Source organism: Rhinolophus sinicus, linkage group LG16, assembly GCF_036562045.2.
Source record: "Rhinolophus sinicus isolate RSC01 linkage group LG16, ASM3656204v1, whole genome shotgun sequence".
NCBI classification, from domain to species: Eukaryota; Metazoa; Chordata; class Mammalia; order Chiroptera; family Rhinolophidae; genus Rhinolophus; species Rhinolophus sinicus.
Genome location: NC_133765.1, coordinates 32,199,291 through 32,222,595, shown reverse-complemented (window position 1 = coordinate 32,222,595; position 23,305 = coordinate 32,199,291). Strand labels below are relative to the sequence as shown.

Genomic DNA, 23,305 nt, shown 5'->3' with positions numbered 1-23,305 from the left:
CTACAGACTCTCCACCACCCCCTCAAGCCAGAGCACCCCTTCAATCACCCTGTTTTGTTATCTGCACAACACTTACCACTCTGAAATTACCTTATTCATTCATTTATTGCTTGCCCTTCTGCTTTCCCCGCCAGCTCCCCGAGCGTAGGGGTCCTGCCTGCCTTGTTCACCATAACATGCCCAGCACTTAAGAGGCGCACACAGTAAACACTTGATGGCTTGCTGAATAAACAATTCAGGGCTCTCCCCCAAATGCAATCCTACATTTCTATAGACAGACCCATCCTTGCTACTGAGATCCAGGCCCACTTTTCTAACTGCCTCCCACTCCCCGGCATTTGGACTTGAATAGCCTACTGTAGCCTCAAATTTAACACATTCACATCTTACCACATCGTGGCACCCCTACTTTCCTGCTAAATTAACCTTTACCAAGCCTCGCTCTATTTATGTCTCGCAACTCTAACTATACCCCTTCAAAGACATCCAAGATGAAAATCAATCACTTAAGCTTGGCATTCAAAAGTATTGCTCAGTCTAGGAGAAAAACAACGGGTAACTTTAAAAAACTATATTATAGTGTTCAAGCACCTTGAACATACTGCAAACATGATACAGCACCTGTGAGAAGCAAAGCAAACCAAGGTTTGGGGCACAAGTGGTCAAACTGCCGTACTCAGCGAAGCAGCTCTTCAGGATTGAAAAGCTACTGGTTGAGAAAGGTGGGAAGAGGCTGCGAGGAGCACGAAGAGCACAGGGTGAGTGGTGACAAGAAGCTCTCCTCCCTGGCCCAAGCCACCATCGCCTCCAGCCAGACGACTGAACTAGCCTCTCAACTGGTCTCCCCATTTCCACCTGGGCACCCCATGCTTTCTGCTCTGCACACTGGTCAATGATCACTGACAGCTGTAAATAAAACCTTGTCCTTCCCCGTTGAAATCCACAGTGGCTTCCCAACACACTTATAATAAAAACCAAACTGCTGCTAAGGCCCATTGCACCCACCACCCAGCGACCGCCCCGGCTCGGCTCACCCTTCCACACACCGTCAGCCACAGCGGCCCTCTGTCTATCCCTCCTGCAAATACCCTGCTTCCTCCTCACTCTGGGCCTGCTATTTGCTGTTCCCCCTTCCCGGACTACACAACCGTTCTGGCTGGCCCAGGACTGAAAGTCCCATGTCCTGAGAACTCTCTCAGTCCCAGGCAAACTGGGGTGGGTGGTCACCCCGACAGGATGGCCAGCTGCTTTTTGTCACTCAGGTCGCAGCTCAGATGTCCTTCCTCAGGAGGCCCTATCTCCAGCCAAACTAAAGCAGCTCCCACCTCCACCCGACCCGCTCTCTACCACAGTGTCCTGTTTGAGTTTCTCCCCAGCGCTGATCACTAGCTGAGCTTACTTTGCTCTTGCTATTTACTTTCTTATTGTCCAACTCCCCACACTCTACTGGAAACGCCTTGCTGCTATGCTACCCAGATAGGCAACATAGCAGGTCCTGGATGAATACCGGCTGAGTGAAAGGCATCTCAGCCATCCAGAACGTGCGTAATTCAAAGAAAACACTAAACCCCAGGGAGACGGGAAAGGAACCTAATGTGTTCAGTACTCTGCCAACCATCTGTTTAGGAGAGAACATAACGAGGACAAAATAGCAGTCAAATTGTCAATGACTCTATCTAAAGAACAGCCATTTATAGAGAGCACATAGGGGCAGGAAGAACTCTCAGAACAAAACAGAGGTGAGATGTAAAACCTGGGATCTCAAAAGGTAAAACAGAGTTACAGGGATTCTCAGGCGGGGACGTGTCCGGTGTGGAAGTAACGGAACCAGGCAGGAAGATTCCATGCCTCACTCGTCTGTAGTCTTCAGATCCTCACAAGGCCTGTGCTCTAAGCAGTAGACTGTCACATGGGTGGCCTCAGTGAACGACGTGTCCTGGCATCCATGCCCTTGTTTAGCCCCCTTTCACACGGACTCTGCGCTTGGCCATTGGAAAGCACGATGCAAGCAGCGGCTTGATAAGCACTTCTCCGCTTGAAAAGCTCCCATCTGAAAGCCAGTCTCTGTGCTGCCAAGAGGTGCAGCCTAGGTTACTGAGGTCAAGAGAGACTCTGGAAGAAGAGAGGCCACCTGGAACGGGACAGCCCCAGCCAAGCTCCAAGCTGAATGAAGCTGCGGGTGTGATTTCAGCTTCACCATGTGGAGAAGAACCACCACCCCGCTGAGCCCAGGCAACCTACAAATCGCTGCAGCTTGAAGGCACTTAGTTTTGCGGTGGTTTGTTGAACAGGAGATAATTGAAGTACCCCAAATATGAGAAGAAGTCTGTGATCCAAGTGTTAGAGGTTGTTTTAGATTAATAATAGTTTATAAATTAATTAGGTAGGGTATTCTTTACATTCCATTTCTTTACATCATACTCCTAACTATATTTCTGTAGTCTACCTTACACAATGGTTAGTTATCTAATTCCATTCTAAGTTAATAAAAAATCATTTTGAGAGACAAGTTGGATCCTACTCTCTGATATCCATTTATTTTAGGTAATCCTTTAATCCTTTAGTTTTCCCTCAATCCTAGGTAGCAAGAGGCCTATTTTATAGATCAAATAGCTGATTTTTTCATGAAAAATACATTGGAAGGGCACTGGTGGTATTCAAGTTTCCAAAAATGTTTTTAGTATATTTTTTCTGATTATAAAATTGATATATGGTCTCTTCTATAGTTGTTTAGTCTCTTTGAGAGTCTACAAGTCTTGCTTTAGTCTATTCTTGATCCAAAAGCTACAATAGACTTTTAAAAGCAGGTTCCACTCAAAACTCTCCAAGAGCTTCCCATGTCGCTTGGAATAAAACCCAAACCCCTTGCAAGGGCCTACAAGAAATGGACCTGGATACTTCTCAAACTCCATCTCCCATCACTCACCCTCTCATCTCTTCACTTGAGCGAGGTAAAGAAGAATGTGTATAATCAATCACCATTTGTGGAAAAATAAAAAAACAAAAATATACACGCATATTTGTATGTGCTTATATTATCTCTGGAAGGATATAGGAGAAAATGTTAACATTACTTATCTCTGGGGCTAGGAGGCAGGGTAGGAGGCAGGGTAGGGTAGGTGAGAGACTTGTACCATTTGAGTTTTGAAACTATGTGAATATATCATCTATTTTTAAATTAATATTTTTAAAAACATTAAAACAATGTAACTGTCACTAAATTTGGAGAGAAACTTATCAGTACGTCCAAGAATCTGGTTGAAATCATAATTCTTTCCAATAATTCTCATTAGCCACATCTACTGGCAAATATTTATACTATTTAGAAACCAAAATGTATCATGAATCAGCCAAGTAAAGAATTTCAGTATTCAGCCATAAAAAAAAAGGCTATCCTAGCCCTCGTGACAACATGAATTAATCTTGAGGGTATTAGGTTAAGTGAAGTGAAGTCAGGCAGAGAAAGACAAATACTGTATGATCTCACTAATATGTGGAAGAGAAAAAAGTTGAACTCATAGAAACAGAGCAGTATGGTGGTTGCCCGGGGCTACCGGGCGGGGGAGATGGGGAGATGTTGGTCAAAGGGTACAAACTATCGTCAGCAGGTAAGTCCTGGGGATCTAATGCACAGCAGGACGACTCCAGTTAATAACACTTTGCTGTACACAAGCACTTGGAATCTGCTGAGAGCACATCTCAAATGTTCTCACCATACACACACACATGCTAACGTGAGGTGATGGATGTGTTAACTAACTCGATTGTGCTCATCGCTTCACAGTATATACACATGTCAAATATCCACATTGTACACCTTAAAAATATACAGTGTGATTTGTCAGCTATATTTCAATAAAGCTGGGAGGGGGCAAAGAATTTCAGGTCTAGAAACCTTTGAATCATCTAATCTAAAGCCCTCATTTTATAGATAAACTTTGTCCGATTTGGCCCAGGCAGTTCATCAGAAAGCTATGGCTAAGCCCTATCATTTGTGACTTTTGAAGCGAGGGATATTATCTATTCCATAATTTAAATTTTAAACATCAAAGTTAAAAATACTTCACTGTCCCCGCAATCGACTACCTCTCTCCAATTTCTCTCCTTTTTTTCTAACAAAACTCTGGAGAGAATGACCTGTTCTCCACCTTCTCGTCGCCACCTTCCTCCTCGACCAGCTCCTCTGGCTTCCACCTTCCCACGCCCCACGACGTTCTTGCTAAGGCTGTATCAGCAAGGGCTTTCGTATTCGCCATTCAAAAAACCTCTTTCACGCTCAATCTTGACTTGCCAGCAGAACGCAATGCCGCTAACTAAGTTCTCCTTTCTATGAAAACTTACTTGGTTTCTGAATTAACTTGTTAAAGCCCACTTTAAAACTTTAAAAAAGATAAATGATGAAAAACAAGTCTTGCCGCACCACTTCCCCTCCCCAGAGGTAATCAATGCTGCCATTTTTTGGTGATGCTTCCACTCACCCATTCATTCAACAAATACTTAGTAAGCACCTACTGTGTGCTGGCCATCATTCTAGGTGCTGGGGACACAGCAGTCAACAAAAATGACCGAAATCCCTACCCTCCTGGAGCTGACATTCTAGGCAAGGGAGACAGCGAATAAACAAATAAATGGGTAGTAATAAGAGCTATGAAGAAAAATAAAGCAGGGCAAAACGGATAAAAAGGGACAGGATTTTATTTTATATAAAATATTTTGTATGGAACAGTCAAAAAGGTCTTTCGGATAAGGTGATATTTGAGCAGAGACCTACAAAAGTACAAGAACAAGCCACGCGGTTATCTGCAAGACCACGTCCTGGCACAGGGTCCCCCGATGGGGGTACACTTGGTGTTTTGCGTGTCAGCAAGGAGGCCGGCTGTGGCTCAAGTGGCATGAGAGGGAGGAGAGTGGCAGAGGGCCCAAAGCATGTAGTGCCTTCACAGAGGTAATACAATTTGGGATACACTTTGCAAGTAGAGCAGGCAGCATGTGCTGACTGGACATGGAATTTGGGAAGGAAAAAAAGGAATCGGGAGTGACACTAAAGGGGGCATACTGAGCTTGAGGTGACTATCAGACTTCCCAATGGGAAAGTCCCATATGCTGTGCGTACACAAAACAAACACCCACATTAGCGCACGTCTCGAGTTCCGGGGCAGGTTTTGGCTGCGAAGCCAGTGTGGCATCACCAGCATATAGAGGTGATTAAAGCTGTAAGACAGGATGGGAGCAATCAGGGAGTCAGAGCAGACAGAAGGGCCCTCCAATGGGTCTCGGTCACGTGACTGTTGAGAAGTAGGGAAGGCCAGACTGGGCAGGAACCACCAGTGAGAGGGAAAGTCCTGGGAGTATCCCACAAGCCAAGTGAAAACAGTTCCAAGAATGTGGGAGTGATAAACCACATTCAATGCTCCTAAAAGGTCAAGGGAAAAGAAGACTGAGTTGACCCTGAACTTAGTAATGCGGAAGTCCCTGGTGAACTTGGGAAGAGCTGTTTTGGTGGCGGGATCAGGATACAAAACTGACTGGAGTGAGTTCAAGACAATGGAAGGAAAGAACATAAAAACAGTAAGAAGCTCTTTGAAGAGTTTTGCTGGAAAAGGGAGCCAACGATAGGGGAGTGGAGGCGGGTACGGGTCAAGGGAGTTGTGTTTTAAAGACAGGATGTCCTCTAATGTATTTGTATGCTGTGGCGAACGACCCATTCAACGAGGAAAGCTGTTCACACAGGAGAAGGGCAACTGCAGAAAGAATCTGTCCTTCCCCAACTTGCATTACACTGCAGGCAGCAAAACCACACAGCGTTCTGAACCTAGCTTTTCATGCTAAACAATATAACTTGGAAATTAATCGACTTGAGTCTATGCAGAGCGGCCTCATACTTTTTAACAGCTAGTGTTCCATTCTGTGAAAGGACCATAGGCAGTGAGCCAGACATGTATGTTTAGCCTCCCGAGTCAGCATTTCAGAAGCTGCGAAACTAGTAGCCAGTGATACTTAAATTTTTTATTTAATGAGGAAAAATTTTAAACATATGCAAAAAGTAGAGAACAGTACAAAGAACCTCCATATACCCACCATCCAGGTTCAACTATTATCCAGATACTGTTTAACCTATCCACCACTTTTTCTGCTCAAGCATTTTAAAGCTTATCCCAGACATCACGTAGTCCCACTTCTGAAAACTGCACTACATCTCTCTCAAAATACGGACACTTTCTCATATAATCACAATGCCATTATGATACTAAGAATACCCCTTGGTTTCATCTAACACTCATTTTATATTCAAAATCCAAATTGTCTCCAAAAAGGTTGTTTTCAGAGTTGGCTTGTTTGATTCACATTCCAAAAACAAGTCAGAGTATTCTTTGAATCTAGAGCAGGCTCCTTCCTCCCCAATTTATTATTTCATGCCAGTGCAGAGGCTATTTCAGTTGTTCTATTTCCTTCAGGGCATGTATGGGCTTTTGATTGTATAACTATATGTCTAAAAATATCTTTATGTTGCCTTTATATTTGATTGATACTTTGGTTGACCACCGACTTCTCGTTTGGAAATCAATTTCCCTCAGAATTTTGAAAGCACTACTCCATTTTTGCATCTAATAATGCTATTGAATAGCCTGGTGTTTTTTTGAATTTCCCATCATGTGTACAAGATTTTATTTTATTTCCGGAAGCTTTAGAATCCTCTGTTTCTGATAATCTGAAATTTCAGGATGGAGTGCCACAGTGTGGGCATTTTTCATTCACTGAGCTGGATAACCTTACATGTGGATGCCAGTGACCTTTGTGATCTGTTTTTCTTGGATTGTATCTTATCATGTTCCCCTCTTTATTTTTTCTATTCTCTTCTTGGAACGCCTATTGTTAATAGTAAGACTTTCCATGGATTACTCCTCTACGTTTCATCTTCTCTCTCATATTTACTGTTCTTCATCTTTGTCCTATTTTCTGGGAAATTTCTTATTTTTAACCCTTTTATGAATTTTAAAATTTTGACAATCATAGTTTTCACTTCCAGGGGCTCTTTCTCTTCGCTGATAGTGTTCTCTTGACATCCTGTCCTGTTTTATGAATGCAATATTTTCTCACATCTCACAGACTAGTTAGTGTTTATAAAGCTTTATTCTACTCCTTTTATTCGCTGCTTTTCTGATGTTTTGTTTTCAAATTAGAAGCTTTCCTCACTTGTCTAGAGATCCTTGGTTGGCTGCTTTTTAAAAAAATTATTTAAACTTTTTATTCGGGTAATTTTGAAATGTACACAAAAGAAGAGGGAAAGGTATAATGAGCTTCCCATGAATGCATCGCCTTCAATAACTTCAATAACTATCAGTGCTTCACCGATCTTTTTAATCTATCCCCGTCCCCTCTATACACATTCCTCTCCAAATTGGGGGGTTTTGTTTGTTTTTTGTTTTTGTAGCTGCCCTTTTTTTAACAGCTCAGCACCAATCAGGAAAGCTGTGCACATGGCTGAGGTTTGCTTTCTAGAACATATCAACTGTGGGTGATGCACTGGGCAGCAAGTCTTTTCCTTAAGTGAACCCCAATGTCGGTATCAGGGTCCTTTTTCCATGCTCATTCAGTTTCTTTGGAAACCGACGTCCAGTCTTTGGCCTGGGCAGATGGCATCTGAGCACAACTGTCGTGTGCTCCAGGAAGGGGTGGACTGCGTCTTTTACGAAGCGTCAGCCTATGACGCTGTCTCCCGTGGCTCTGCACTGTCCCAGACACCCCCAGTTCCCAAGGTGCTCTAAGGCTGGGTGGGGGGAAGCACGTCCCTCAGGATTCCCCTGCACATACTTTTAGTTTGGGCTTTCCCCACACTGCCAGACAGGAAAGGACCCTACCATCTCCATCTTCTAAAGTAGGGAGACAACACATACTGCCTACAGCCGAGGAACAAGAAGTAAAGCATTAACTATAAGTTACAACGATAACCGAAAGAGAAATTAAAACGAATGCAGTAAATACATCAGAAGGAATAAGGAAAGAGGAAGAATTGAACCAAATCTTCATCACAGCAAAAAACAAAAACAAAAAACACACAATGTATGGAGATCGTAAATGAAGAAACAACAATGCAAACCTTTTACTTAGAGATATGAAAGGAATCACCAGGAGAACAAAAAGCTGAAACCATGAAAGTAACTGCCTCTGAGAAGCAGGCCCGGGGGTGGCACAGGGGACTCTCGCTTTTCAATGAGCCCGGAGGTGCCACCTGAAGTGTTAACCCACGTGCACGTAGCTCTTTGAATACAATTTTTTTCTTTTAATTTAACAAAAGCATATCAGGGGAAGGGGGAATTCTTCAACGTTTTCCCATTATTCTGAGGATAAAGACCTAAAATCTTTTAACCAGCTAGTAAGTCTGTTTAAAAATAAAACAAAACAAGCTTCTCTGAAAATTTCATTATGAGTACATGCTCAAGTTGTACAATGTCTAGCAGACCAATTCAGAGATTCCGCCTAGCTAAAACATTTCATAAGACAATGACTAGAGAAGACTGAGAAACTCGGTAGAAAAAGAAAAGACTGTACATTAAGGTTACCAGACTCCGACTGACAGTCAGTTGGCAGGATGGGTGACCGATTTCCCAGAACAAGTTTTAACCCTATTAAAACTTATTAGAAAATTGCTTCAATGTTCTTTTTTTTTTTTTCAGGAATGCTAATTTCTTCCCAGAAAAAGGCTGTAAATTTAACCATGAAAAAAAGGTTTTGTCACAGACCTGGCTTGGGACAGTTTTTTCCTCTGCAAATATAATCTAGACTAGCGCTGTCGAGTACAACTTTCTTCGATGATGGAAATGTTCTGTATCTTCGCTGTTCAGTATGATAACCACTAGCCAGCCACTCTGGCTATTGAGCACTTGAAATGTGGCTCACACAACTGGGCAACTAAAGGTGTTATTTTATTTACTTCTCATTAATTTAAGTTTAAACAGCCACATGTGGCTACCGGCTGCTGCACTGGACAGAGCAGGCCTAGACTACCGTGGCCTCCAGCCTCGTCTCGCTCCAAGCTCTCCTTCTCTCTGCATTCCAGCCACTCTAGCCCGCTGTCATTTCCGAAAACACGCACGCTCACTCCTGCCACAGAGCCATTGCACCTGTGGTCTCCTCTTCCTAGCATGTTCTTCCCCAGCCTACTACCCAACTTCTTCATCTGGTTAACGACTACTTTCCTTTCACTACTTAAAATCATGTTGTACACTTACGTGCTCATTTGTTTATCAGTAAATTTTTTGTCTCCCCATTGCACCTGAAACCCACCCAACTAGCCAGAGTACAAGCTCCATTTGAGCAGGGATCCTGCCCACCTTGCCCATCACTGAATTCCCACCACCTAAATACACCACTGCCCAGCTCTCAGTAGGCAGTCAGCTAGTATCTAGTGAACAAATGAATGCCTTCTCACAATTTTAATTGTCATCTCTCTCGGGGATTCCCAACACCTATCAATAGACCTATCAATTTTGCTACTCCAATTTAGTTCCACATTTCCAAAAAGCCCCACGAGCATTTCTACTGAAAAACTCCACTGCCTACACATTAGCTATTGTTATCTCCACTCTGTTGCCACATTCACCTTCAGAAAACTTGGCTTTACTGGGTCACACAACTCCAAACACAGAAACTTTCCAAGATACCCAAGAGAAAAATCAATTTTGAGGCAAGAGTGAAAACACTGTACATACTCCAAGTTTCCTACGTCCTTTGTAAACCAATATAAAAAGAAAGCAAATAGAAATGTCTGTGCAAAGCCACAAAGTGAGAAAGTGAAACTTACCACAAGTTCAAAAATGTCCATAAAGACAGAATGCCCCTTAGGTGTTTTCTCGTTCAGACTGGCAGGGGACCAGATCCAATAGAAGTAAGTACCGTCTGAAGAAAGGTGCACGGTGCTCATAGTGCTGCCAACGGGGAGGTGATTGGCTGGCATTGGCACCGTCTGGCACACCTGGGCACAAAAAGAAGGAAAACATCAGTGCGACATATAAAGTCTCATTAATTCTATCAGTTCATCATTAATGCTATTAAGTCCCAGGTGAGAACTCAATAGGCTTCCTGGTCAAAATAAAACTGATCTTTATCTCTAAGAATACATGAAAATTACATGACAAAAATATAAAAGTTCATACAATCAGCCATGCAACAGATAAAAAGATTCTTGAAATTAAATTCAAATTACATTTTTAAAAAATGTATTCACTAAACACTTTGAAATCTGCTTTGTATGTGTGTTTTATCAAATATTAAAAACAAAGTTTTAGAGAAATAGTACTTTCTGACATTTCCTTAGTAAATGAATTAAGACTATTAATTATAGTTTAAGGACAGGAACTATATCTTATCTATCCTTATAGCCCCAGCACTTAATTCAGAGTCTAACAAAGTTAAATAACAAATGTGGAAGGAAGGGGGGGAAGAGGCAAAAGGAAGGAAAGGGAAAAAGGAGAAGGGAGAGGCGAAGATCCCAACTTAGCACACGAGGGCTTAGTGACATTCACCAAGTCCATCAAAAGAAAAAGACAAACACTAATTCCCTATATTAGACATGAAGCCATGTGCTTTTAATACTAAACAAACTTCGGTTTCAGCAGAATGAATAAGTTTTGCATCATTTCACATTAAATGTGTAGTTGCATACTAATTTTTACTGCCAGAGAAAAGCATTTCAAATGAGAAAAACTGAGAATCAAGAAAACTGCTGATTTTTTTTTTTTTTTCTAATTCAAGAGTAGGAGCAAAACTGAAAATCCCAAAATAAAAATAATTAGAGAAGGTCAGACGCCGTCAGGGAACAATAAGAATGAACGATTTTCAATTATTCCACCTCGTGGGGTGAGTCACTAGTTTTCCTCAGGTTACTTTAGACCCCCGAACTCACTTCATATGAACTTTCTTCCAGACTTGTTTTGTCTACCGCAAAAGCTAAAAAGTCACATAGTTGCTGTAACCACACTTTGAAACATGTAGTGCCAGGAAATTTAGAAAGCTGACAGCTACTGATTAGCCTAAGCCACCGCCAAGTTACGCTAATGCACACATCTAGTTAGAGACAACACTGCTTTCTTAGACATCAAAGTTTTTGCAACAACACAGAGGAAACTGACCAGCACTTCATATGTAAACCGTGTTCCAAGATTTAACATCTGTTTAATTCTTAGGCTTATCTGTTTAATTCTTAGGCTTATAACTCCATTTCAAATAAATATAGGAGGTTAATATAGGAGATGTTTATTTGAAACAGAGTTACAAGCCTGGGAATCTGTCTGCATTAGTGATAAGAAATGAAGTCAATTGAGCATCTACTTGCTAATTTGTTCATGTTACTCATCTAACAATTCCTGAGCACCTACTATGTGCTTTGGAGATACAATGGTGAACAAGACTCAGTCTCTATTTTCCAGGTAAGACATAGTTTGAGTGACAGACAAAAAGAGATGTAACACACCACTTAACTCCTGGATATGATTACTGTCAGGGCACTCACTCCACAGATGGTAACTCTAACCATTCAGTTCAACTTTGATTGAAAGGCAAAAACTTACAGCGTAAAGAGCCCAAACTCTAGAGCTGAGAACATGTATTCAAGTTCTCATGCTGTCATTACTGTGTGGCCTTTGGCAAGTTACTTAACTTCTCTGAGCTACATTCCTTTATTCAAAAATAAACACTTACTGGCTGCTTACAATGGGCCTAGCTTCAGCTGCCTTGTCTATAAGAAGAAACTGTCACAGTTACACCTCACGGGTAGGAAAGGAAGTGTATGTAAATTGCCTAGACCAGAGCCTGGCACAGGGAGAGACAGTGATCAATGGTAGTTGTTATTATATCATCATCATCATCCATCAAATGCTAGATACTGTGCTACATTCTAGGGACATAAAGATGAATAAGATAGGGTCCAGACATGAAACTGTGCACGTCTTGGGGAGGAATTAGACACCAGAGCAGGTAATGACGGTATAATGCAGCAAGCGCATGAGAGCGCTGAAGACGAGCTCTTAATCTCTAACACACAATGATTTTATCTAAACTCATTTCAAAGCTCCTGGTCCCACAGAAAGGCTGTTTAGAACAAATTGAATAGGGAAATGATGCTTTCCCAAAATAGGTCTGGTTAAAAAAAAAAAAAAAAAGTTAGTATTTATACCATCATTGACTCTCTAGAATTTTTTTCTTAATCATAAAAAAGTCTGTTGTTGGCCTTAGAAACTCTTAGGGAGCACAAATCATGTGGGAAAATTCTAAGACATTAGAGAAAAAAACAGAATGCTCAAAACAATGACAATTTAAAAGAGCCACTCGGGCAGAAAACTTTATCAACGGTGTTAATATTAGTTCTCATGATGTCAGGAACTTCCCTTACTGTCTCCAACATACAAAGACAATGCCTTGGCTTTCTGTTTACCTGAAGGGTGTTCTGGTCTATGACCTGGAAAAGGGAGTGAGGTTTATTATCGAAAGATACAGGTCGGTGGAGAAGACAGCCGCTGCCAAAAGCAACCCATCCTGGGTCCAGCTCCTCATTCCGGCAGTACACGAAACCTCTGTGGGAAAAGAAAGGCACACATGCTGAGTCACCTCACTGTGTCTGAAAACCCACAATGAGCCACAACTGACATCAACAACATTTTCCACCTAATTTTTAAAAATGACTGAGTATGCAAACAATATGAAGGGGAGCGAATATATTACATTAACTTTGGGATGGATATACTGGGGCAAATATTAATTTTCCCCAACAAACTGGAGAGGAAAAGAAGCTGGGGAAAAGGCCCAAATAAATATATGTAAGGATCTCAAACTGTGGTTTCTTTTGACAGCAATTCATAATCACTGCTAATCCAACGTCAAAAAGACTTAACTAAAAAAATGTCCATTTATCAACATGGAGAAGAAACTAATATTATGGAAATCTTTTCAGAGAGGAATTTCTGGTTAAAAACAATGATCTGAGCGCTACCAAACTCTTCAGAATCAAAACAAAGCTGAAATCACTAACAAAACAAGAGGGTGGGTGACAATAAGAGAAAACCGGAATCATATGAACTCGTTCAGACTTATTTAGCTACCAGTCAGTCTGGGGGAGTCAGCATGCACCCCAGGTGTCTTCACAGAGATTTATGTGAGGAGGAAAATGTTCGGGCCAAATCATTCAGCAAGTTGCACGCAACTGACCTTAGAGTACCATGTAATCCAGACCCCAATTTGCTTACTCCTCTTCCAGCTGAGTTAGTAGTGTACAGGTAAAGACCGTCTGCCGTGAGACAGCGTCCCAAGTCAGCATCTGAAATCGTTTTTTCACAGGTAAATTATATACATGAGTTTTCTAATGAAATTATAAACGTGCTTTTGCCAATGAAAAAGCCATTAGGAGGCTGAAGAAAGATAATCTCCCACTTCTAAAATAAGTGCTTCAATGCGACTTCCAGGAAAGATGGCTTGAACCCCCACAGCAAACATCCAAAATGCTTGTGGGATCAGGGACCAAGATCACGAAAAGAGGTCAGAAAGTTATTAGCACGAAAACCTGGTTAGGCCTGCCTTTTTTTTTTTTTGAATAGCAAAAATACTGAGTCAAACTTACACATTCCTAATTCTAATCTGAAATGACTAAGAATACAAGATTTTCACTAATGATTTTGTAGTAAAAAAAGCCATGAGCTTTTAAGAGCTTTAGGTACATATTAGCTGACCTTGAGCCTCTTTGAACTGCAGTTTCTTCATCTGTAAAATGAGGATAATACGTACCTTAAGAGTTACTGTGATGGTGACATGAGATAACTTAGGTAAACACCCATATCGCACTCTGGTACGAAGCTGGGGCTCCATAAGTGGCAAATGATATTATGTTGACAGACTAATGATATACATTAAAATAAAATCTGCTTCTGTGTTTTTTCCATCCAGAGGCACAGCACAAAAGTTATCTCTTCTCTTTACAAACAGCAATTATGTTTCCCCTTAGCTGCATCTTCCCCACACCAAAATAAATAGTATCTCTCCATATGACAGCTTGTAAATAAAATTTTCAGTGTTTCTTTTCATAATCACTCCACTCACTACGTTTAAGTGGAGTTTGTCTACTGCTTGTCATATTTGGGGAAATCCAGTGTCACAGTACTCGAGTTAATACCAAGTATGCTGCTATCTCAAAAATTTAGTATACTAATCGGAGACAAGTGTAGTTTGTACCTATTGGTTCTCCAAAACACAATCAGTTAAAGTGGGTAATCATTTTTAACGCTAATTTCTTAGAGATTTACTTTGGTGAATCTTTTTAAGACATTCCATTTTTTTAATGGAAACAATTTCCTGGAGTTTTTAAAATTCCTACTTCATCAGTTAGGTAATATTTAATGATATATCATAACAAGTACTAATCACAGTAACAAACAGGTTTGGGCCACGGTGGACTCCCAGCAGCCTGCAACGCCACAAGCGAAAGCATCATGGGTTTTGGGAGACCAGGGCAGAGACAGTACATCTACCAAGTGAATAAAGAGGTCGAATTCATCTGGCCAAGTCAGTTAAGTGGAGGTCAACTAAGACAGCTTCTGCCATTTTCGCTGAGATCACAGAATAAACTGATATGTCGTACTTGTGAAACTGTAAAAACATTTGAATCCAGCCCACTTTGTTTAAAGGAGATACTTAACATCTCATGCTCCCGGAACAATGTCTTTTTTTTTTTTTTTTTTTTTTTTTGCTTTTAGGACAGGAGGGTTCATCAACACACATGCAATAAATTACTAAGAGAAACAGTATCAGGCTGAAAGACATGATACTCTGTTCGTGGACATAAAAATTCAACTTAAGGCTCCCATGCCCAAATTCAAATACCCAGGAGCCAATTTAAGTAATTCATGCCTCTCTGGCAGAAGTGTACGGATGATACCTTTTCCTTGCGATAGTAAAACCTATCCATTTTCTTACCTCACCGAGTATCAGCTTTTATACTTTGACTGATAAAGCAGACAATGAACACACTGTACAGGAACCTCAAGCTCTTAATTAAAAGGAATACAGAGTTATATCTAAATCGTTTGCCACAATGATCTAAAACCATTCTTTTCACATCTTAATTTGAATCACAGGCCCAAACCCTTACCTTACCTTTATTTTCAGAACTGGAGCCAGTGTTGCTTTCTGGTGCAGGCAACATGTCTTCATATCCCCATGATACTATGTGTTTGCCACCAAGCAAACAGGACGGGGACCCAGGCCCCCCTTCCAAAAGCAACAGCCTAAAAAGGGGAAATGGAGAATCACAAAGACAGTGAGACTAGCCATTTCAGCAAGAAAATAAAAGTCTACCTACCATCTCAAAGAACAGAAACTAAAACAGTTTTATACAGATATTATATATCTGGAAAGATTCACAATATATTCCTAAATTTAAAATTTACAAAGCAGTGCTTAGAGAAATATTATAATAAAATTACAGCTGTGTACAAAATGAATATATATATATATATATATATATATATATATATATATTCATTTGTGTGTGTGTGTGTGTGTGTGTGTGTGTATTCCAGGGGTGCCAAAAAAATGTATACACGTTTTAAGAGATATTAATACTTTGGTCAACGTTGCTCAAGCAGTAGTTTACCGTCATCAGAAGTGTGTGGACGCTGATGGTAACCACGTTGAGCACCTCTTGTCATTGCAGAAGTCAAACGTGACTTGTATCATCTTTTGTTATTGGTATATATTGAGTATTACAATTTTAATATAGTTTTTTCCTTTCTTAAAATGTGTATACATTTTTTTGCACCGTGTGTGTGTATGAGAGACCTATGCTAAATATACTTAAAAATATGAATCATTAATTGATAAGAGTTCTACCTATTAGAACCTAACAGCAATCTACCTATTAGAAGAGCAATCCTAATAGAGCAATCTACCTATTAGAAGAGACCTTATGTGCAATCTCTCTTGTGTAGAGGAAAGGTAAGGATCCAAAGGGACAACTTACCTGTACAGTACATCAGCTACAGGCAGGGACCCTAGATCAGTCTGTTTCTGTAACAGATGGACTGTATGGACAAAAGTTTTCAATGATCCCCTAAAAATAAAAGGAAGAAACAGAAAATCGTCAAAATTGAAAAGTCAAATAATAAGGTTGCTAGTGGTAATTTTATTAACCGCATGAGAGGGTTCCAAAATGTATCTATCTGCTTCTGCCAATCAGAAGATTTGTACAAAATCTACTTGATTCTTACCTGCTACCACCAGCTCATACAACAAGTTACTATGTGAGTGGTATCATGCCAACTGTGATGTTCTTGCTGCATTTGTAAAGGTAAATAATTGTCTCCTAACACGAAAGCTCAAAACATACGGCTCAAGTACAAAGAACATGTGTCTATGAAGCTTGGATACTGTTTTCATCATCAGGCCAGTTTCTAGTCGAGAGGAGGGATTTCATAGGACGAGGTTCTATTTAAAGTCAAACGGTATTTCCAGGATTAACTTTTTATTGTCTTTGCTAAGTTCATCTGTTTTACATAACATCTCATCGAACCCCATCACATCAAATGTGACTGAAAAGGAATACACTCAAATAATTAATACTTTGGGCTGAGAGGTATTCCTTCTGAGAAGTATGTGATTATAATACTTCCAGAGCTCGCCACTTCTCGATTTCTTTCTGGATCCCAAGGCTTGGGGCTCTGGGAAGTCTATAATATGGTCAGCAGGATCTAAAAGAAGGTGCTTTTATGATACACAAGGCTTACCTGGCCAGACCCCAAGTATAAATCACCACAAGAACATTTCCTGCACTAAATGATCGCCTGTATCAGATGGGCTGACTTCAGATCGCTGCCTTATTCTCTTAGCCAAGGCTTTAATTGCTAGGTATCATATGCCTAAACCCCAAAAGAAATGGAATACCTAACACTGGCCCGAGTAGGCTGAGTCCTCCACTTAACTGCCGCGTTCACTATCTCCGCTGTTCAAAGGATCAAAACCAAAGAACAGTATAAGGCAGGGAGGCAGCAGACTGAGTGTAAAAGCACAAGTTGCGAGTCAGGACACACAGGCTCGGAAACCTGGCTCTGCCACTCACCAGCGGCACCATCTCAGTCCTGTCACCTAACTCCTACGGACTTTTGCTTCTTCATCTGTCCAACAGGGATACCTCCCTGGGCTACAGTGAGGTTGAAAAATAAAAGGGCAAAAGCACACTGGAACATACAAACCATTAAACCAACTATAAGCTATCATTAATCAATCAGATTTCAAGAGTAAAATTTAAACTCCTTCCACGGTTCCTAAGCCCCTGCACAATCGGGGCCCTGCCAGCCTCACCCTCTGCCCCTCTCCCACCACTGCGCTCCAGCTGCCCAGCGCACCTTGCTGGCCCTCAGCTGCCCCACGCACAGGGCGAGCGTCAGAGACCTGCCACGGGCGGCTCCTCTCGCCTGAAACTCGACCACGGGCTTTCTTGCACGGCTGACTCTTTCTCCTCATCCAGGCCTCAGTTCAAATGTCACCTTTTCAGCAAGGCCTTCCCTGGTATCTCTAGCTAATGCTGAACCCCATCTCCGTGAGTCATTCTCCATCAAAATACCCTCCCTGTCTTCTTGCAGTGACTAGCCCTCTGAGAAATATACATCTATTTGTTGCTGGTTGTCTGCCTCTCTCGCTCTCAGTAGATTTTGCAACAGGAAGGAGTCTCTACCTCGCTCCCTCTGTAGCCCCACTGATGAGAAGAGTGCCTTGTATGTGGTAAGTGAGCCATAATTATTGACGAAATGAATCGCCCCGAGTCGGTTGAACTGTAAGGTTAGAGACCACGAGTCACTCTGGCCCTCAGACCTAGCAAGGCTCCCGGCACATCCAAGATGCTCCATAAATGTTGGTTGAATGAATGAACATCTTCAAAATGTTGTTTTGGAGAAGTTGTTTTGTCTTTGAAAGCACCCATCTCAAAAGTTCAATAATATGCCCCTAATAACTTCTTAATGCAGTTATGAGGAACTGGTCTCACGCTGAAAAGCACGTGACTTCTGATGTAAACCAAGTCCAGAACACAGTGATAATATTAGCAATGTAATATAGGAACCGTCTTAAAAAAAACAAAAAACAAAAACATTCATTTCGACATTTCTGCTAAACAGAATTTGGTATCTCAAGTACATGAAGCATTTCAATACCTGTGGTTCAGATGGAATTTGAACACATAATTAAAAAGTGAGCTATGATCCCGTGTTCAATACTTAAAAATATTTGAAATGAAAAGTCAATTATTCCAAAACATCCTAAATCTGTCTAAAGACAGTCCTACGTAAAAGTCAATTTTCTCAAAATGGGATGTATGCATTAGCAAATCTATTTATGGCTCGAAATTGTCTTTTGCCTATGCAAAAAGAGAAGTCAATCCAATATAGTGCCTGACAGGAAACGTATGTCAGCACCGCCCAGTAATGTCTCCAGAACTAAGCTCATTGCAGGATTTCCACAGTCAACTACAGTCTTCGGGGACCGGAGACTACGCTATGACAGTGTACTCAGGGCAAAGAAACTGACAATAAATGCTGGTGCCATTCTGCCTTAAATAGCTTGAGATCAACCACTTGAAATTGAACTTCGAAACCATAGAAACAGGGGAAGACGTCTGAGAGCTAAGACTTCATAATCCTCCACGAAGAATTTTCCCACATGAGCTTTGCTAAAACAGAAGAACCCCATCAAAGAAAACATTCTGAAGGGTGAGGGGCAGATGAGTGGCACTAATACATCAGAACATGGTCCGCACTGGTCTCTGGAGGACAACAAGGGTAGTGAACGTTTTTCTCGCAGATGTGGGCCAGGGGTCACGCAGGAGACTGGGAAGGAGAATGTAGGCATCCTCTGCTGAAAAAGGAACTCTGAGCACGTGACGTTTCCTGTTACAGTGGCTCAGTACTGTCAACATACACACAGGGACAGCACACTATTAAATCCTGAAATATAGAGAGATCTTCCAAATAAATGGATGGAGGCCCAAAATTATAATTTTTGGACCAAGTCTGTGTGATTGAGTCCAGGTGAGTAATAACCCACTCGCTTGCTGATCACTCTTTACAGACATGCGTGAAAAATAGTAAAAGCTCTACAAAATGTTTACCTGTCCTTCCAGAAGAAATACAGATAGAACATTCTCCACCAATGGCCTGATGGACAACACTAACCATCTAAGGGGTGAGTAGATAATGGCAAGGGTTGAGTCTCCACGTTAAGCTGTTTAAGCTGTTATCATGGCATAACAGAAAGCGAAAACTTGACTTGGGTTCCAGCTCAGGCTGCTGGGCCAAGTTTTGGTGAAAGCATCCTATGCACGGTCAAGGTTGTGAATTGTGAATTCAATACCGACAACAAAGACGGACTTCCGAATGTTAAGACTCCCCTCAAATCTGCTTGCCCGCTTCCTCACTCACCCAGCCCAGGCAGCAGCAGTCACAGGGTCACCAAAGGGCACCTGGGACTTTCCTTACCTGGCACATGCCAAAGCCACCAGGGCAGCAGCAGCATTCTCTTTTTGCTTCTGGGGGATGTGCCGGCCTGTGTCCGAAGTCTCCTCTAGCCAAGAGCACAGCAGAGCTTCGATTCCATTGAGACAGTCAGCAGGCTCCTTGGTCAAGCTCAACGGCTGGCAGTCACGCAGGCAGTTCAATAGCACCTCGGCGGTTATGTTACAGAGAGAGGGGTCTGTTCTGCTCTGGGACTGAATTAGGGGGAAGACGAGCAGCAGCCCCATGCGGGACGTGAAGGGAGTCTGCTCGGGTTGCTGCAGCAAGCCTTGGCGTTTGAGCAGGGCCAGAGTTTCTTCATCCCCCGAGCTTTCCCTCTCGTGCTGCTCTTCCAAGGCCAGCTGGCGCTGGGCATTCCACAGTCCCCGCAAAGCGTTCAGGCGGTATTCCAGCAGGCGGGCATAGGCATTGCTCTGATTCCCACACACAGAGCGCAATCGTTCCGCTAATTCCGTGGGGTTCTTGGTCTCAAATGTTAAAATCTAAGGAGAGAAATGATAGAGGAGAAGTTGGGAAGTGCTGCTTTCTCCATTGCTTTCATCTACAGACGCAAATATATCTGATGGTATCGAAAAATGGCCCACAGCAAAAAGGATTTTAATTGCAACCACATATGAAAACAAGGGCTGAAAGCCAGATATTTGCTGATGGAGATTTTTCCCCCCCGGCATTTCTGCTAATGCTCCCTTTAAACGTGAGATTAGACCTAACTGAAAGAACCCAAATCATGAAAACAGTTAGGTGTAGAAGTCAGAAATTAATTAAAAAAATTTATTTCAGAAAATGAAGATGTAAGTCTTTATTAAATGCTCTTGCGTTATAAATGTAAGTCTCTCACTTCTATTACCAGGTGGATTCTCCTTAAAAACAGAACAAAGTTTTCTTTTATCTTCAAAATCTAATATACCTACTAATAAATGATTGTTTATTGTTCTTTGATTTTGAAGAATACTCCATAATTACTACTGTTAATCCACTATTTCAATGGGCGACATGCTATAGATTTATCCAGTTCATATTCATAGAGGAACCACCACTGTTTTCTTGCCAAAACACACAAACATCAGGAAGCCTCCTCTAGATTTTCAGCAACTGGGGGAATAATAAAAACCATTAACTCCTCAATCAACTAAGAAAGGACATTTTTACTTATGGTGCATTGACCATCTACTTATGTTACATGAAGCAACTACTAAAAAATATAATACAGGCTTTTATTGGGCTCAAGAATTGAAGAATATAAAAAAGAAAAACAGTAACTTTTAAAAAAAGAATCAAAGAACAACTCAGTACCATTAAACCCAGCTATTTATTTTTCTTATCAATCGCAAACATTCGTGCTTCTGAAATATATGGCATTTCATGGTTCATAAAATGCATGACAGAATCTGTAGCTAACTCCAAATATCAAGATTAGCGGAAAAAAACCATAATATACTTCTGCATTTTTCTGATGGTTCTATTTTTATAAGTACTTCAGTTATATTTTTAGCATTCCACTTGAAAGACAAATATTCTGAAACAATTTGAGTTACAATATAATTAACCAAATATTATATAATATACACTTAAGTGACTGCTATGTTTATTGATTTAGCCATATCTAAAGCACATTATGCTTTCAGAAATCCATTAGACTACTCAGCATTATCCATTTCAACAGTTTCTTATGAGCACTCAAAACCATCTGCTATGCTGCCATTTTTTTAGAATTCTAAAGTTTGAAGGTCATGGCCTAAAATCATTTTATAAAGACATCATATCTGGGTTTTAGTAAGTCAGCTATGGAGGATCTATTCCGGTACTTATGAATATGAAATGATTTGTCCTCATATAAAACCACTGCCCTCAGTGGCTGCTCTTGACCAAGAAGATAAAAGACCAAAATGTCATTAGAAAACTAATATTCTTTTCTTTAAAAAGGACAGAAGTTATTTAAGGAAAAGGGAAGATCCCTGTCATCCTTAATCAGAAGGAAGGGTCACTGACTGTACTTTGGTGATAATGCTGAAGTCACCCCAATTAAGGGAGGAACTTTCAAAGTAACTCATACTCATCATGTAATTTTACCATACATGACTTTTTTTTTTTTGAAGCTAAGGCAACAACAATCATTCTGGAAAGCTAATAGAAGGTAGGCAAAATATTCTTTGCCAGCCAAATCTGGCTATGAACAAGACTCCAATATTTGACATAAGAACAGTCATAGAGGACTCTATCATTTTAGCCAATTTATTTCCATTTTCCATCTGGGAAAACAAACAACATACACCTCCCAGCTATGGCGTGAAACGTGAAATGCCAACATGCATTTCAAGTAAATGTGGCAATGAGAATGAGCACACAGACTTTTGAAGTGGTAGAAAACATTATATATATATATGTAAAATAACTAGACTAATACTTAGCGGAAAAGTCCGGATTAGGCATGAGCTACTGTACTCCCCTAAATGTACTTTGCTGTTCAGAAAAGCAGAGCTATAATTCTCTAAAAGGGTCAAGTAAAAAGCTAAAGATATGTTAGCGCCTACTCCTGAAAGGAATAGAAAATAATCCCAATTCTAAGAATTTACCCTAAAGAACTATTCCAGAAATAGGAAATGTACAAAGATGTTCATTGCAGTCTTATTTATTATAGTGGAAAAAGTGGAAGCAATCTCAATGTCCAAAAGGGAAGTGTTCAATTAAAACATATCACAATGGAATATTATGCAATAACTAAAAAAATTAAAGCCACACAGCAACAATAAAAAGCAGTATAAAACTGTATATGCTCTATATTTAGGACTACGTAAAACATGTTTGTTCAAGTTTGAAATGTCATTAGTAATTGTGGTAACAGAAAGATGGGGGGGGTCCCTATTAAAAAAAAAAAAGAAAGAGTAATGACAAGTTAAATCCTTTATATTTAAGAAAAGCAGTCCTAACTAGAGCTGATATTTTTCACAAGCAAATGCTATCTTTAAATAACTGGTAGTCAAACAAAAGGTTACACAGTGGATACATTTACAACTTGGGGGACATATCTGACAAAGAACATGCACAAGTACCACAGGAAGTGCTTTCTTTAAATCAATTCACTAGTTCCGTCTGTTGTACTTGGGCTGCCGCAGTTTATCTCAATGCAGAGCTGGTTATACTCCTGATTAGGAGGGAAGGTGGGGTGTTGGGAAGGGGAAGACCACCGTGGATGTTGGGAACTATCAACGAACAATAAAACCTTTCACTCTCCAAGAATAAATGATACATAAAACTCAGGATCACTCAATCTCCAAATAGATGAATTCTACTACTATACTCCCTAGTATGGTACATTAATGGATTCAATTCATTTTATGAACCAGTCAGCATAAAAAGAGTTTATAACTGGATTATTTCAAAGCAGATCAACTGGCCAGACTTGCAACCCCAATACAAAACTTTTCAGTAAAGGATATAGAATCATGAAACCCTCTCAAATGTTCGAGTGAATTTTTAAACCCTTCTACAGATTTGCCTACCATTTTTTACATTATGAAGTTGGCAATCATGGCCAAATTGAATTACATACGGGAATTCAAAGATCAGAAAGATCTCGTGTGAACTAAGTAAATGAACTGTGAATGGAAGGATGGAATTCTATCTCCAATAGGAAAGCCTAAATCAAGAGTGGATCACTTATCAATTAAATTAGACCCTGAAGTTACATGACCTTATCCAAGTTTGGAAATACATGTTCATTCAAACTCTTTCACTATTTCGTTTTAAAAAGGGTCTTTAAC

The 23,305-nt window shown here is 40.7% G+C and overlaps 1 protein-coding gene across 4 annotated transcripts in view; it reads right to left on the bottom strand.

Moving 5' to 3' along the window:
• HECTD4 (HECT domain E3 ubiquitin protein ligase 4) overlaps positions 1-23,305 on the bottom strand; it is a 167,598-nt gene that overhangs the window by 102,283 nt on the left and 42,010 nt on the right. For all 4 annotated transcript variants that reach the window (XM_074321579.1, XM_074321581.1, XM_074321580.1 and 1 more), the window contains exons 2-7: positions 19,509-20,026; positions 16,004-16,093; positions 15,139-15,269; positions 13,201-13,309; positions 12,431-12,569; positions 9,803-9,973 (exon numbers count right to left, since the gene is read on the bottom strand). In XM_074321579.1, the coding sequence (XP_074177680.1) occupies positions 9,803-9,973; positions 12,431-12,569; positions 13,201-13,309; positions 15,139-15,269; positions 16,004-16,093; positions 19,509-20,026 (1,158 nt within the window). The remainder of the gene's footprint in view (positions 1-9,802; positions 9,974-12,430; positions 12,570-13,200; positions 13,310-15,138; positions 15,270-16,003; positions 16,094-19,508; positions 20,027-23,305) is intronic.